Source organism: Capra hircus, chromosome 6, assembly GCF_001704415.2.
Source record: "Capra hircus breed San Clemente chromosome 6, ASM170441v1, whole genome shotgun sequence".
NCBI classification, from domain to species: domain Eukaryota; kingdom Metazoa; phylum Chordata; class Mammalia; order Artiodactyla; family Bovidae; genus Capra; species Capra hircus.
This window is the reverse complement of record NC_030813.1, coordinates 40,557,658-40,572,091: the sequence shown is the minus strand read 5'-3', so window position 1 is coordinate 40,572,091 and position 14,434 is coordinate 40,557,658. Positions and strand designations below refer to the sequence as shown.

General features: G+C 39.1%; 1 protein-coding gene across 2 annotated transcripts in view; it reads right to left on the bottom strand.

Annotated features, from left to right (window-relative positions):
• The window catches only part of SLIT2 (slit guidance ligand 2), a 402,031-nt gene that overhangs the window by 78,020 nt on the left and 309,577 nt on the right, over positions 1-14,434 (bottom strand). For both annotated transcript variants that reach the window (XM_018049329.1, XM_018049330.1), the window contains 5 exons: positions 13,252-13,395; positions 8,459-8,602; positions 6,797-6,963; positions 5,751-5,883; positions 1,200-1,268 (listed from right to left, as the gene is read on the bottom strand). In XM_018049329.1, coding sequence (XP_017904818.1) covers positions 1,200-1,268; positions 5,751-5,883; positions 6,797-6,963; positions 8,459-8,602; positions 13,252-13,395 — 657 coding nt within the window. The remainder of the gene's footprint in view (positions 1-1,199; positions 1,269-5,750; positions 5,884-6,796; positions 6,964-8,458; positions 8,603-13,251; positions 13,396-14,434) is intronic.

Sequence of the window (14,434 nt, the reverse complement as noted above, 5' to 3'; positions counted from 1 at the left end):
TCTTAATTTAACCATTTGTCAGTTAATAGTCCTATATACTTCTCACAAAGTGTTTGATTTTCACATACTTTTAAGGAAAACTGAAAACGATCAACAACATTTTAACCAGCTTCTATGTGCTCAGGGTAAAGTTTACAGTGAGAAACATAACTATGTAGGTAGTTACCTAGGTTTCTAGAACTCACTAATTAGGAATAAATTCCTCTTTTCTAGGAATACTAGAAATCTAAGACAGTTATAATTACTCTAAAACCAAACAGACTTAAAAATAAAGTATTTCCCTTTATATCCAATATTGTTGCTGATTTTTGGTTGCTGTTTTGCTGCTGCTGCTGCTGCTGCTGCTGCTGCGTCGCTTCAGTCGTGTCCGATTCTGTGCCACCCAGAGACGGTGTTTTGCTACAAGTTTTATCAATTATCAACAAGGCTACTCTAAGCGTGACATTATATACAGAAGACTATATCTTTTAAGAAATATTGTGCACATAACCAGATTGAAAAAAAAATGCTTGTATGTTTAAATATACTCTTGTATTTACAATCAAAGACTGTGAGAAATTGTTTACATACGTTAATGAAAGAGAGATGCTACTTTAGGATGACATCAAACCAAACTAAAAGCAATTCGATGTTTGATGTTTACACTCAGAATGTCAGTATCTTTGTCAACTGTACTTCAGTACTATGTAAGTAAACATGGATTTTAGGAAATAAATTTAAATACTGGAAACCCATACCTTAATTCATATTGTATTATACGAGAATCAAGCCTAAAACCTAGATTTATTAATAGAGTATCAGTAACGCCCTTACCATCTGCTCTGTTTTGTTTAAAGTTGAGAATATAAACATTGTTTTCCATTTTTCTTTTCTTGGATTGTCATTAAATAGCTCACATTCATCTTCAATTGAAGTATTCAACTTACTGCAAGTCTATAATTCTGTGATACTTAGACTTAATCGTATTTGCACTTTACACAGAAGAGGACCTTCTTCTAAAATGCACCACTCACTGCCCAACTGATAATCAATGAAGATGTAGCTAGTGATCCAGAACCACAATGAGCAAGACGAAAAGAATCTAACTGAAAATAATTTATAGAATCTGAAAGGTTCACTAAATCTTCTGCCCCTACTATCCACATTTACATGAAAGCAAATAAGATGTCAAAACCAGAAAAATACCATACATTACTCACATAAGTGTTAAATGTTTGTAGTTAGAGAGTTCCTTAGGAACCAGGGTAAACTGGTTCCCATCCAGATACCTAAAAACAAAGAAAATATTATTTTTTTAAAAAGTAACAGTAGTGAATCAGAAAATAGTTGAGCAATATTTCACTCTTAATTGAAGCAAGGAGACACTTGACAATTTTGGCTTTAAGAGGTAATGTTCCCAGATAGGACTGCTATTTAACAGAAGTAGAGAAAAAACACACACACAGTTGTCCAATCTAGTTGAATTCTTCTGTGGATTACTTACGCTAAATTATAAAACCAAGGAGAGATTGGTGAGTCCAGTCTTTTGTGGTTTATCTAAGAAGGCAAGGCATGTATCCAACCATTTGTGTGTCAGCAAGAAGCGCCAGTCAACCCTATTTTTAATCAGCCTTCAGTGTACTTGTGTCTACGTGGGGCCAATACCATGAAATGCATTCACTACTGGCAGAAACTTGTTACTACTGACAAGACCAATCTTCACTGCCTTATTGTATCAATATGCTTAGTAAATAACAATGGGTGATTGAACAGATATATTTGGGAATTTTAATGTAATTAGATTTCAGTTTAAAAAGATCTTAAAAATAGTTTTTACCCTAGTAAATTTCCTTGGTGATATTAATTTTAGGAGGTTTCATAGAAAATTTTGACATCTAATGCACTCTTGAGAGTCCCTTGGTCTGTCCATTCTGAAGGAGATCAGCCCTGGGATTTCTTTGGAGGGAATGATGATAAAGCTGAAGCTCCAGTAATTTGGTCACCTTATGCAAAGAGTTGACTCATTGGAAAAGACTCTGATGTTGGGAGGGATTGAGGGCAGGAGGAGAAGGGGACGACAGAGGATGAGATGGCTGGATGGCATCACGGACTCGATGGACATGAGTCTGAGTGAACTCTGGGAGTTGGTGATGGACAGGGAGGCCTGGCGTGCTGCAATTCATGGGGTCGCAAAGAGTCGGACACAACTGAGCGACTGAACTGAACTGAACTGAATGCACAAAAACAGTACATTTATTTAAGAGTAATAATAAAATAAAGTAGGTTAGTAAAATTTCCCTTTCTGATTAGAGTCAACGGAATGATGAGAAAATAAGGGCTAATAGACAAAGCACAGAAATAAACCCTTAAAGGTATATTCATGATATCACAAAAAGAAAAATAATTCCATCTCCTCCCAAGGCTGTTCTTTCCCAGAACGTAGAGGGTGATGAGTAAAAACGTTTTTCAGCAACTTCACCATCTGGTTATAGGTGTGTCCACAAACAATCCTGCCACAGCAGGCATGTAGCCCTACCGCTCCAGCACTGTGGGCTATCTCCAGATCTGAGATTGACATTCATATTTTTGCTGGATACACAAGTAGCTGAGCAATTTTCTAAGATGACAAGCTATTTCACATATTTTAAAATGATAAAAGTTATATAAAAGGCACAAGTTATCAAAATATGTGTGATGAAGAGTCAGGCTTTTGTTAGGAGTTCTTATGCCTATTCAAATTTTCTGACTCTGTCTTATTTCAACTCCTCTCCTCTTTCATTTCTCTAGCTAAGAAATTATTGGTAACCACTAGAGGGAAGCATAATCCCATATACTTCAGGACTTTCCCTTTATTCCAGAAAGCATCCTAACACCAAGCTAAAAATTTTCAGAAAGTGCCCTATGGTTGCTTACATGTAAAACAATCTAAGACAGAAACTACATGGAAATGATTAAAAATAATGGATACCATTTGTTCAGAATTGTTCACTGGTACATGCTTATTTTTGTCAAATTCTTTAATAATTTAATATAATATGCACATGGAAATTTTCTAATACATGCATATATGTTACTGGAAAGAGGGATCCTGCTGAGGTGGTATGGTTCTAAGAATAAACTCTTGGGGCAGTAAAGCAAGAATGCACAGAAGGTGAGTTAATATCTTCCTCATCTCTAGAACATATTTTCTTTAAAAAAATTACTTTTTAATAGTTTATACAGGAATAGATTGAAGATTCAACTATCTGACAGATAGCTGACAAATCAAGCAGGTTCTCAGATATACATTAATAAGGAAATTAAAAGACAAACTACCACACAATTGCACTCATCTCACACTCTAGTAAAGTAATGCTCAAAATTCTCCAAGCCAGGCTTCAATACTACATGAACTGTGAACTTCCAGATGTTCAACCTGGATTTAGAAAAGGAAGAGGAACCAGATATCAAATTACCAACATCACTTGGATCATTGAAAAAGCAAGAGAGTTCCAGAAAAACATCTACTTCTGCTCTATTGACTATGCCAAAGCCTTTGACTCTGTGGATCACAACAAACTGTGGAAAATTCTTAAAGAGATGGGAATACCAGACCACCTGACCTGCCTCCTGAGAAATCAGGAGGAAACAACAGTTAGAACTGGACATGAAACAACAGACTGGTTCCAAATCAGGAAAGGAGTACATCAAGGCTATATATTGTCATCCTGCTTATTTAACTTATACGCAGAGTACATAATGAGAGACGCTGGGCTGGATGAAGCACAAGCTGGAATCAACATTGCCAGGAGAAATATCAATAACCTCAGATATGCAGATGACACCACCCTTATGGCAGAAAGTGAAAAAGAACTAAACAGCCTCTTGATGAAAGTGAAAGAGGAGAGTGAAAAAGTTGGCTTAAAGCTCAACATTCAGAAAACGAAGATCATGGCATCCAGTTCCACCACTTCATGGCAAATAGATTGGGAAACAATGAGAGACTTTATCAGAAAGCTGAGTGGAGAAGAATAATTGGTGATTTTGAATTGTGGTGTTGAAGACTCTTGAGAGTCCCTTGGACTGAGAGGAGATCCAACCTGTCCATCCAAAAGGAAATCAGTCCTGAATATTCATTGGAAGGACTGATGCTAAAGCTGGAACTCCAATACTTTGGCCACCTGATGCAAATAACTGATTCATTTGAAAAGACCCTGATGCTGGGAAAGAACGAAGGCAGGAGGAGAGGGGGACGACACAGCATGTGATGTTCGGATGACATCACTGACTCAATGGACATGAGTTTGAGTAAACTCTGGGAGTTGGATATGGACAGGGAGGCCTGGAGTGCTGCAGTCCATGGGGCTGCAAAAGGTCAGACACGACTGAGTGACCGAAGTGAACTAAAAATTATTTGATGGGAATCTGGTAAAAGGACAAAGGTATGGGTCAGTTAAAACGGTAGAAAAGGGATTCAGCATCAAAGATGATCTAAGTGTTATGCTGAGTATTATGGTCTTGGCTGGGTTATTCTTAGAATCAATATTTTACCTATAGAATACACGCATCTAACTTCTCAACCCTGGATGGCTGGTAATCATTTGAAATAAATACATATCAAAATAACAATTAACATTTTAATTACACACACACACACACACACATATAAAGCAGGGCTCATAGTTAACTAACAACTGTGACTGGTACCAAGAGAGAAATGAACACTTAACAACAGCTCACTTTTAGAGGGACGATCACATACTTTTTCTGTAAGTGTCAATTAAAGACCAAATTACAATTCGTAAAACTGCACATGATTTGAAAACAAGTTCTTTGATAACTGAAGTGACATCTTCTTGAATCTCATTACTTATATTCCAGGTTGCCAAAAGTTTATCAAAGTTACTGGTTTGTTGTGCATGAATTATAGGTACACATCTGCATGAATTCCATTTTTGATACATAGTTTAACACAGTCGAAAAATAAACAGAAGCAAAAGACTCAATCACATATCAAGCATTTGCCCCGGATCTTTGGTATAGAGATACTGGAATCAGACAGAGCCTGCGTGCAGCATTGTTCAAGCAGTTGATGCTTTGATTTATTCCATTCCACATATAAAGCAGGAGGCAGCTAAGGAAGTGTGCGTGGTGCTTAGTATCCTGATATATGTATACTGGCCATGTAATTTGTGGTTATATATCAGTATTGCAAGTTTTAGGGATCACTGGCCCCACACCCTTCCTAAAGGACTCTGATTCAAATCCAAAGGGCACTACCTCTTTTTAAGTGGGAAGATTATGTCAGCTTCTTCTACACCCTACATATTTATGAGACATTCTCTAAGGGGATACAGGGTAAAGAATAATTAACCATATGAAATATTCCAATCACTGTAGATAAACTAAATATGTAGAATTCCTCAAGGTGCATTTGATAGAACGTTGGCCTTGTAAGATAGTCCATGAGAAAAGGGCTGTGGAGACAACCAAGTATGGCAGGCCCATTATGGTTTACATCCTCTCTGGGAGCTCACAGTGCACCTTTGCATGATAAAGGCACTGGGTAATCCCACAGTGAAAAACAAAGAGAAACACACAACCAGCCTTTCCCAAGGGGACCTGAACGAGCTTTTATATTATTTGCTTAGGGTGTTATATGATACTAATGAATGGCCCATGGAATGAATGTACTTTGCAAATAAGACTCAAAAGATTTTTGTTTGGTCTCCATTTCCCTTGGTGTGTGAAACAGTACTCATTCAGGAAAGGGAAAGACAAGCTCTACTTACAATTCAGTGACATCTCTTGGAATTCCTTTGGGCAAGACCTTCAAGGCTTTGTTGCTACATCGAACCACCGTGTCCAAGCAGGTACACTCCGCAGGACAGCGAGAGAGAGGGGAACAGCTATTGTCATCATTTCCTAAATTGCCAAAAGATACACAGGAAAACCGGATTTGTGGTTCTGAAGATGCCAGAAGGGATTTTATGCCTTCAGTTTAACAAACACAAGAGACTTCAGCCATACAACGACTTATGCTTAGGGCATTAAGGATTTACAAATCGACACTGTATGTTCTGCGTAGGGCTCTTTTCAGACTGCCTAGGGCAGAGTTCCAGAAAACAAGTCACAGTATTATCAATATGATTATAATGTTACATTCTTTGTTCAGTTGTTTACACTTTTTATTAGAATTATACTTTTAATTAGAATATATAAATGTAAACTGAATTATGGAAAAATTGTAAGCAGACATGAAGAGACAAAAAGGGACAGATTAGTTTTTAGAAGTTTAGCAGAAAACGTATATGGGTCCCTCATTTGAAAATATAGAGCTCAAATGAACTCTACTTTTTGGCAAAAATAATAGCACCTACATTCTATCTATATTACAGGCCTGTTACGAGAATCAAATGCAATGATATATATAGAGTACTAAAATGAAAACTATTATTCTTGTTACATTTACTAGAATTTCTATTTCATGACTCAATTGCCTTTATCATTTAAAAATGGTAATTACTGAAATAGATGCTTGGAATAATAAAGTAAAACAAAAATGAAGCTATATAAATAGTATCAACCACAGGTTGAAAATTGGAAAATCTTTAAAAATGTTCAGAAACACATATCAAGTAGAGTTAGATGTAACTGTACAGTTGGAGCAAATAAGTGCCTGTTGCTAAAGCAAAATAAAACCACAAAACAAAGCCAAAAAATGCATAACTACTACAGCTATCCATTACCTCAGCTATGAATGCTGCATGTGCCCTCTGGCACTGGAACAGTCACCAGAGAGTGTCTGGAGATCAGAGCCCTGGCTGGGCCTTCTTACCATCATCACAAGTGAAGTCTTGAATGGCCACATCCTGGATGGGGATTTCTTTGAGGAAATAGGGTTTCTGACATCGAGGATTGCCTGTTACAATTCTTTTCTTCCTGAGCCATTCTCCCAACCAAGCCAGGTAGCAGTTACAGTTGAAAGGATTGGCCAAGAGGTTTCTAAGCACCACATGAAAACAGTGCAGAGATAAACTGAGGGGTCTGCTTTTGTGCGTCTCAAAATTCCATGCTGCCATTTTCCCACAACATACTCCACCCCCAATTCATGCTCAACCACATACAGCATACAGGATGCGTTCACTGGCTAAGAAGATTTATGTCTGGAACTTAAACAATAAAAACAACATTTTCACATGAGAATTATTCAAATAATTTTGCATGAAAAATAAAGTGAAGGTGGCAATTCAGAGTGTATGCAGGGTATCCTGATGGATATCTCATGTAAAGATAATTTAAACTTGTCAGAGATCTGACTTGCTGTCAAACTTCTTTACACTGATAATGCAGTAATTTAATATAAAGATGAAGGCTGATTACCTTATATTATTGAGTTTAACCTGACAACAGCTATTTCATTAATTTGTCATTTCAAGATTTCCATCTCTTATTTGCTCCAGGGAATAGGTTTCCCATCTAAACTGACAGCTGAGTTGATTAAATGCCAGTTATAAAAATGAATTTATTTCTACAAATCTCAATACTTTTGGCATTTCACCACTTCAGCACTAACCTATTGACAATCCCATTATTTATAAACACGGCATCTTTAATATGCACAAATTAGTCACTTGATGGAAAATGTCACATTTTATGTGGAAAGAGGATTAAATACTTTACTGATGGATGGATGTTTCCTTCAAATTATTTCTTCTGGGATTTCAGCTATGTTAAACATGATTTTTTTCCTTCTACCTTTTCAGTTAAATTAGCATATTTAGATGCCACTCCTACCAGAAAGCCATATCAGTTGTAAGATTTATCATTCCAAATACTGCTTTTTTTTAGATACTTACATACAAGGGGCTTAAAATACCCTTGTTTGTTTTGGAGAGTTTGTTTTTTGACACTTTCTGAGTTCTGCCTGTAGACCTACAAATATTCTTTATTCTTTGACTGTCTACATAAAACGTGCTCTTGGATAGGCTCACCCTATTTCTTTAATATCTTCTTAATATCATAGTAAATGCCCTATGGTGAGCTTTTATTGTCGGTCTGGTCATCATAATATATCTCCTGTCATTGTGAATGATCCTTTGAGTACAGTTTGTTGGCAATAACCCTATCAACTCTGTTTTATGATACTCATATGGCAAAGACACCAATGTGAGAACACTGGGAAAAAAATACGTTTCTCTCATTTGCAACTCAATCAAATTATAAGATTACCATTTACAAATTAAGCCATATCACACTGTTATAAATAATTCACTGAAAAATACTATAATTTTTGTTAAATTTTAACATAAGATAGCAGGCAATACTGTTAGAAGAATTAAAATAAGTTTAACATGATAAATTTGTCCTTAAAAATACCTGTCTTTAATCCTATGTTTATGAAATGCTTAGTAATGCATTAAAATGGTATCAATAAAAGTAATAAAAATCATACACTGGCTTAATTAATACATCAATGAAGACTATTTTTCATACTTACAGAGTAGATAAAGAATGGAGAGTATCAAAAGCTCCTGGTGCAATGGTAGTAATCTGATTATCATATAAAGAAAGCAAACGCACAGAGCTGAGTCCTATGAAACTGTCATTCCCTACACAGCTTATGCGATTACTTCTCAACATCCTGAGGGGGAAAAATACAACATCGTTAAGGAGATAAAATATCAATCAATTTTGCCTATCTGAAGACCACAATAACCCCTCTTTGCAAATGCATAGCATTCACTCCTGCTTTCTGAATGTTTTCCTGTCATAAGGAACTGCTGATATGTTACAGTCATTTCCCTGTATCCCTGATATTTTGATTCCAGGACCCCCTGCATATACCAAGTTCGTGGCCCTCCACATTTGCGGGTTCTGCATTTACTGTGGATGCTTGAATCTGTGAAAGCAGAATCCACAGATGTGGAGAGCCAGTCATACTAAGAAACCTGTGCAAGAACAAAATGCTTAGAGTTGTCAGTGATGACACTCAGTTACAAACTCAAAAGTCTCAAGTATGGGCTTACAACCCCATCTAATGAGGGCAGAATGTTTTCCTTTGATGGTACAATTATGGTGGCATGAAGCCCTGTGATTTGCATATTCTCTGTAACATTACATTTGCTGCTGAACAGAAAGGAGGCAGAAAAGAATCAATAGCCAGAGCGGATACAGGACTAAGGGCATCTCAGGGACTTAACAGCCAGGTTAATGTCAACAGTGGTTGGGGGAGCCAAATTTGACTGAGCTCCCACAAAGCCTGTACAAATTATTCTATTTGAGTTTTAGAATTTAAAAGGAGACAGCAGTTAAGAGTTCCCAGTTGCTCACAATGAAGCTTAAACAGGTTTCTTTTGGAAGAAATTCTGACTATTTTTTCTTTAGTCATTTACATTAGTAGGATTAAAACTTTTGTCATTTCCTCATCATGCTAAAGTTCTGGTTGGTTCTCAATTCTTCTTTAAACTGTTTCTTTGAAGGGCTTAGAAGGGAATGAAAAGCTTCTTTAAAATCCATTGTAAAAATGAACAGCTGCCATAAACTTCATTCAGAATTGCTAAAAAGTTAATATTTTGCTTAATTTTTCTAGATGTGGGTTGGGCACCCTGTGAGAAGATAACAAAAATAGCAACAAAACTTTCCTTTAAAATTCTACATTGTCCTCTAATAAATTAGAAGTACCGGCTTTTGCATTCTGCTAAGCTACAGATAACAAGAAAGGATAATGCTCTCCTTATCAAGGCATTGTTTTGCGCTTGGAAACAAATGCACAACAGAAAAGTATGACTATCAGCACTATCCTTTGTCATAAATAAATAAGAACATTTGGTCTTAATCTTATTGGAGTCACAGACTTCTGGGAAAAGTTGAAAAAAGCTTTGCTTTCTGTTGCTGGAAAAATCTGTAAGCACACATATGTACTACATTTTGCTTGCAATGCCGGGGCTTCAAAGACCCACTGAAATATGCGCGTGTACGACTAAGAGGTTTACTAGTCCTAAAGGGCCGAGAAGTCGACAGGCAGTGAAGGGGGAGAGGTCTTGTTGAAATCTTCATAGCTCCAAGCTGAAAGATACCACTTAAAGCAATAGCTGTGTCCCAGTAAACCCACTGAAGGCCTTTCAATACCTTTACCTTTAGACACTTAGTCTCTAAATGATTTGTTTCACAGCTTGGGGCACAGTGGGATTAAGTAGAGAGTTAGTGGGTGTCTACCTCAGATGCCTAAACACAGGAGGCACAAACCATTGCTAGATATATAACGAAGGTGAAAACTGAATTTAGAGAACTTGTCTCAGAGAGTCTTGTGACTGGAGCTGCTGCTGCTGCTGCTAAGTCACTTCAGTTGTGTCCGACTCTGTGTGACCCCATAGACGGCAGCCCACCAGGCTCCCCTGTCCCTGGGGTTCTCCAGGCAAGAGTACTAGAGTGGGGTGCCATTGCCTTCTCCAAGGCATGAAAGTGGAAAGTGAAAGGGAAGTCCGTCAGTCGTGTCTGACTCTTCGCGACCCCATGGACTGCAGCCCACCAGGCTCCTCCGTTCATGGGATTCTCCAGGCAAGTGTACTGGAGTGGGGTGCCATACTGGAGCTAGTCAGAAAAAAACACTTTGATAAACTCCTTAGAGCGCTCTTACGGGCTGAATTGTATTCCCCTAAAACTTACATGCTGAAGCCTTACATGCATGCTCACTCAGTTGTGATCTATGGGATTTTTCAGGCAAGACTACTGGAGTGGGTTACCATTTCCTTTTCTAGGGGATCTTCCTGACCCGGGGATTGAACCTGGGTCTCCCACAATGCAGGCAGATGCCTTACCATCTGAGCAACCAGGGAAGCCACTTTACCATCTGAACAACCATTTCACCTTAACTAGCTCCCTAAAGGCCCTATCTCTAAGTGCAGTCCCATCAAGGGTTGGAGCTTCCCAGGTGGCTCAGTGATAAAGAATCCGCCTGCCAATGCAGGAGACATGGGTTTTATCTCTGGATCGGGAAGATCCCTTGGAAGAGGAAATAGCAACCCACTCCAGTATTCCTGCCTGGAAAATCCCATGGACAGAGGAGCCTGCAGACTATAGTCCTTGGGATCACAAAGAGTCGGACACGACTGAGTGACCTCACTAAGGTGAAATGAGATCCTAAGAGTGGAGCCCTGATCTGATTGGACTGGTGTCCTTTGAAGAAAGGACACCAGAGTTCTCTTGTCCCACACACAGAGGAGAAGCCATATAAGGACACACAGAGAATGTGTCCATCTACACGCCAAGGAAGGAGTTCTCTCCAGAAACCAATCATCTTAGCACCTTGATTTCGGAATTCTAGCCTCCAGAACGATAAGAAAACATATTTCTGCTGTTTAAGTCATTCAGTCTGTGGTATCTTGTTATGGCAGCCCAAGGCTGACTAAAGTAAGCAGAGTTATAGGCAAACCTCCCCTTGAAGCTCCTTGTACAAGCCCCTGTGTCTTTGCCTTTTGAAGTAAAATGCTAACTCAAGAGTTGATGATTGTGAAATATGAAGATGTAAAAACAAAGAATAGCCTAAAGAATTGTTAGGCTAGGGAACTGACAATAATTTAGACCATAATTCTGCCACATAGCAGTTTCACGGAACTCCCAGTTTCCTGAAAGATACAGATAAAGGCCTGATACATATTCCTAAGCTGATTTTTTACAGGAAGTAAACTCCCTTCAGGTAAAATCTGCTGACCCTAGAACTGGTTGAAACCAGAAAATTGATGATGCTTGAAACTTAACCTTGATGCCAACCAGTCCAAGAACTGTCCACGAGCTGATCACACCCTATGTCCTTGAACACTATAAAACTCATCACCCACTCCAAGGTGGGTCACATGGTCTTGATGGTATGAGCTCTCTGTGGCCCCCTTAGCCTGGCAAAGCAATAAAAGCTACTCTTTTCTACTTCACCAATATCTTTCTCCACCTTTCTATCTGGCACTGGTGAACAGAGACTGAGTTTTGGCAAACACCCACCACTGCCCACCCTGACGCACACTGCCCCCTTAAGGAGAAGCTCTAGTAACATCAGTGGCTCAGCCACTATCTAAGCTGCCTGCTGTAGGCCTTAGTTTTTCCAAGTTACCTGAGACAGCTTGGGAGAGGGGAATGGGGGCAGGAGTAGATGTAGCCACCTATAGTATAACTTCTCTGCCCTCCTTCTACACACTCCCAGTATCTCCTCCATAAAAAGACCAAAGGGATATTTGCATTACATTTTTCACTTTGTCGGGACCCCGAGTTAGCCCATGAGAGGGGCCAGCAGGTTGCAGGCTGTTTGTGCTGGGTGGTTTGTCTCCAGGCTACCATGTGTGCCTTTCATGGACAGGTGCTTTTTTGAGTGGGATGTTAACTGGGGAAATGTCCTCTCCCTCGCATCTGATAAAGGGCAGGCATGAACTCCCTTGGGTCTCAGTTCCCCTGGGCGTGGCTCTTGGTGCCTCCACGGGATAGGGTAAGCATTTAGGGGAGACATGCAGTTTGGTCTCTTTCCATTGCAATTCCCAAGGGCTGCTTCTTGCTTACAATTTCCTTCCTGCCTTCCAAACATTTCAGTTTTGTTGGTGGTTTTTCCAATGCTTAGGCAACCACTTATGCCAAACATATTTATATTCTTTAAAGGTTATAAAAACTACATAAACACACTGAATGAAAATTCAAGTAACTCAAGGTGTTGTCCTTACTCGTCAATTCAAGCTACATTTTCCTGGGCCAACAACCTTTTAGAAACATATAAGATTTCTTTTTCCAGCTTCCCTATCCCTGAGTAAGTAGACATGTTTTCCTTGAAATAGATAGCCAAAGAGACCCCAGCAGCCAGTTTCTCTTTTTTTCACTAAGACCTTGAAAGGGTAGATGAAGGTAGTCTCGAGCTAGGCTTATTCTGCAGATTTGGAATTGGTTCTGAAGATGGTGTCCTTGGGCCAAGACACAGTATTAGATGAAGGAATTTGAATAAAAGGAAAGAGAATGATCATTTTGAGGAAGTACAGGGAGCCTGATCTGTACAAGCACTGGAACCAAGATGTCTTTTTTTGCCAAGGATTCAATAGCCAGGAGAGACTCTATTGATCATTTGTAAGCAACATATTGAAGCCAGAGGTACTGGAGTTAGGAACTGTTTGCCTCTAAAAAATGTATTTGTGTGTGTGTAAGAGAGAGACAGAGAGATGGGGGGTGAGGAAAAGCAGGAGCTGCTCCTCCCAGGAATATAAAGAACTGTGAATGACAACTCTGTGGTAGAAAAATCACAATGCAAATGAGAATACTTACAAAGTCTTGAGGCTTTCCAAGCCCTTGAACATCTTATGCTGAACATTTTCCAAACGATTACTCGTGAGAAGTATTTCATTCACGCCAGACGCTCCTTCAAACGCTCCCTCTTCAATGTCTGTGATCTTATTGTTGCTAAAGTTTCTAAGTAAAAATGATTGAAACAAATATTTGAAACAATTTATAACAACAAGGGCACTAAGAAATGCCTCTGATCATATTCTTTTACTGAACAAGCATCTTCCACAAAACCTCTAAGCTCTTCACTGCCTGGCATTCCCAAGGCTGTTAAAAGTCACCACTTTCTGATTCCATCAAGCAAAAGTGATGATAATACAAGCAGGAAACATCTATGCCGAAAGGTGCCAGCCCAATCACAGATCCACCAGGGCCCCCAGAAATATAAAAACCTTGATGTCAGGTACTGCATTGTGTAAACTTTCATGTTTGCCACCACACTTAATAAGAAATTTTTTTTCAAAGAAATGCCCCCAATTTAGATGGTTTAATGAATGCATTACTCAAAGAAGGCAGCTGAGTAAAGAAGGAAAAACTAGAATGTGTTGGGGTTAGACAACATCAGAAATGTATCTGAATATGCGATTGTGCCCATAACCTCTCATGTAATAATGTGTCAGAACAACCAAATTAACTGCTCATATTCTGTATGATACAAAACACTAATGCTTGCCCAGAGGGCAAGAACATCCAGTTGAGGCAGGTAACACCTTCCTAGAGATTTTTTTCTTTCTCAAGGCTCACTCCAAGACCAGTGATGCCCACAAAATAAGGATCATTTTTAGGTATCCTTTTATTCCTTTCAGAGCACTGCACATAGCAGCCTCTGAATAAATATGTATTGAATCGAACAGCATTTTACAGCTAAAAAGAAAAAGCAGTCAGCATCAGCGAGAAAGGAGGACGTTTAAGAGTTTAGAAGTTCTTTGGGAGGCAGTGCATTGTGCAGGCCAAGTGCACAGGAAGCCCGTTCAGTCTGCTCCGCCATTTCCACGCTCTGCCTGTGGATCAGTCACAATATGACAGCACAGACAGCACGGACGTGGGCTTCTCTGCTCCCCCTGATGCTTCCTGTTCTGTGGACAGCGCTCCATGGCCCTGCACTCTCGGCCTCTGTCCTATCCCTCCTTCCATCATCCTCAAGGGGGCTGGGTGAGCGTCTGAG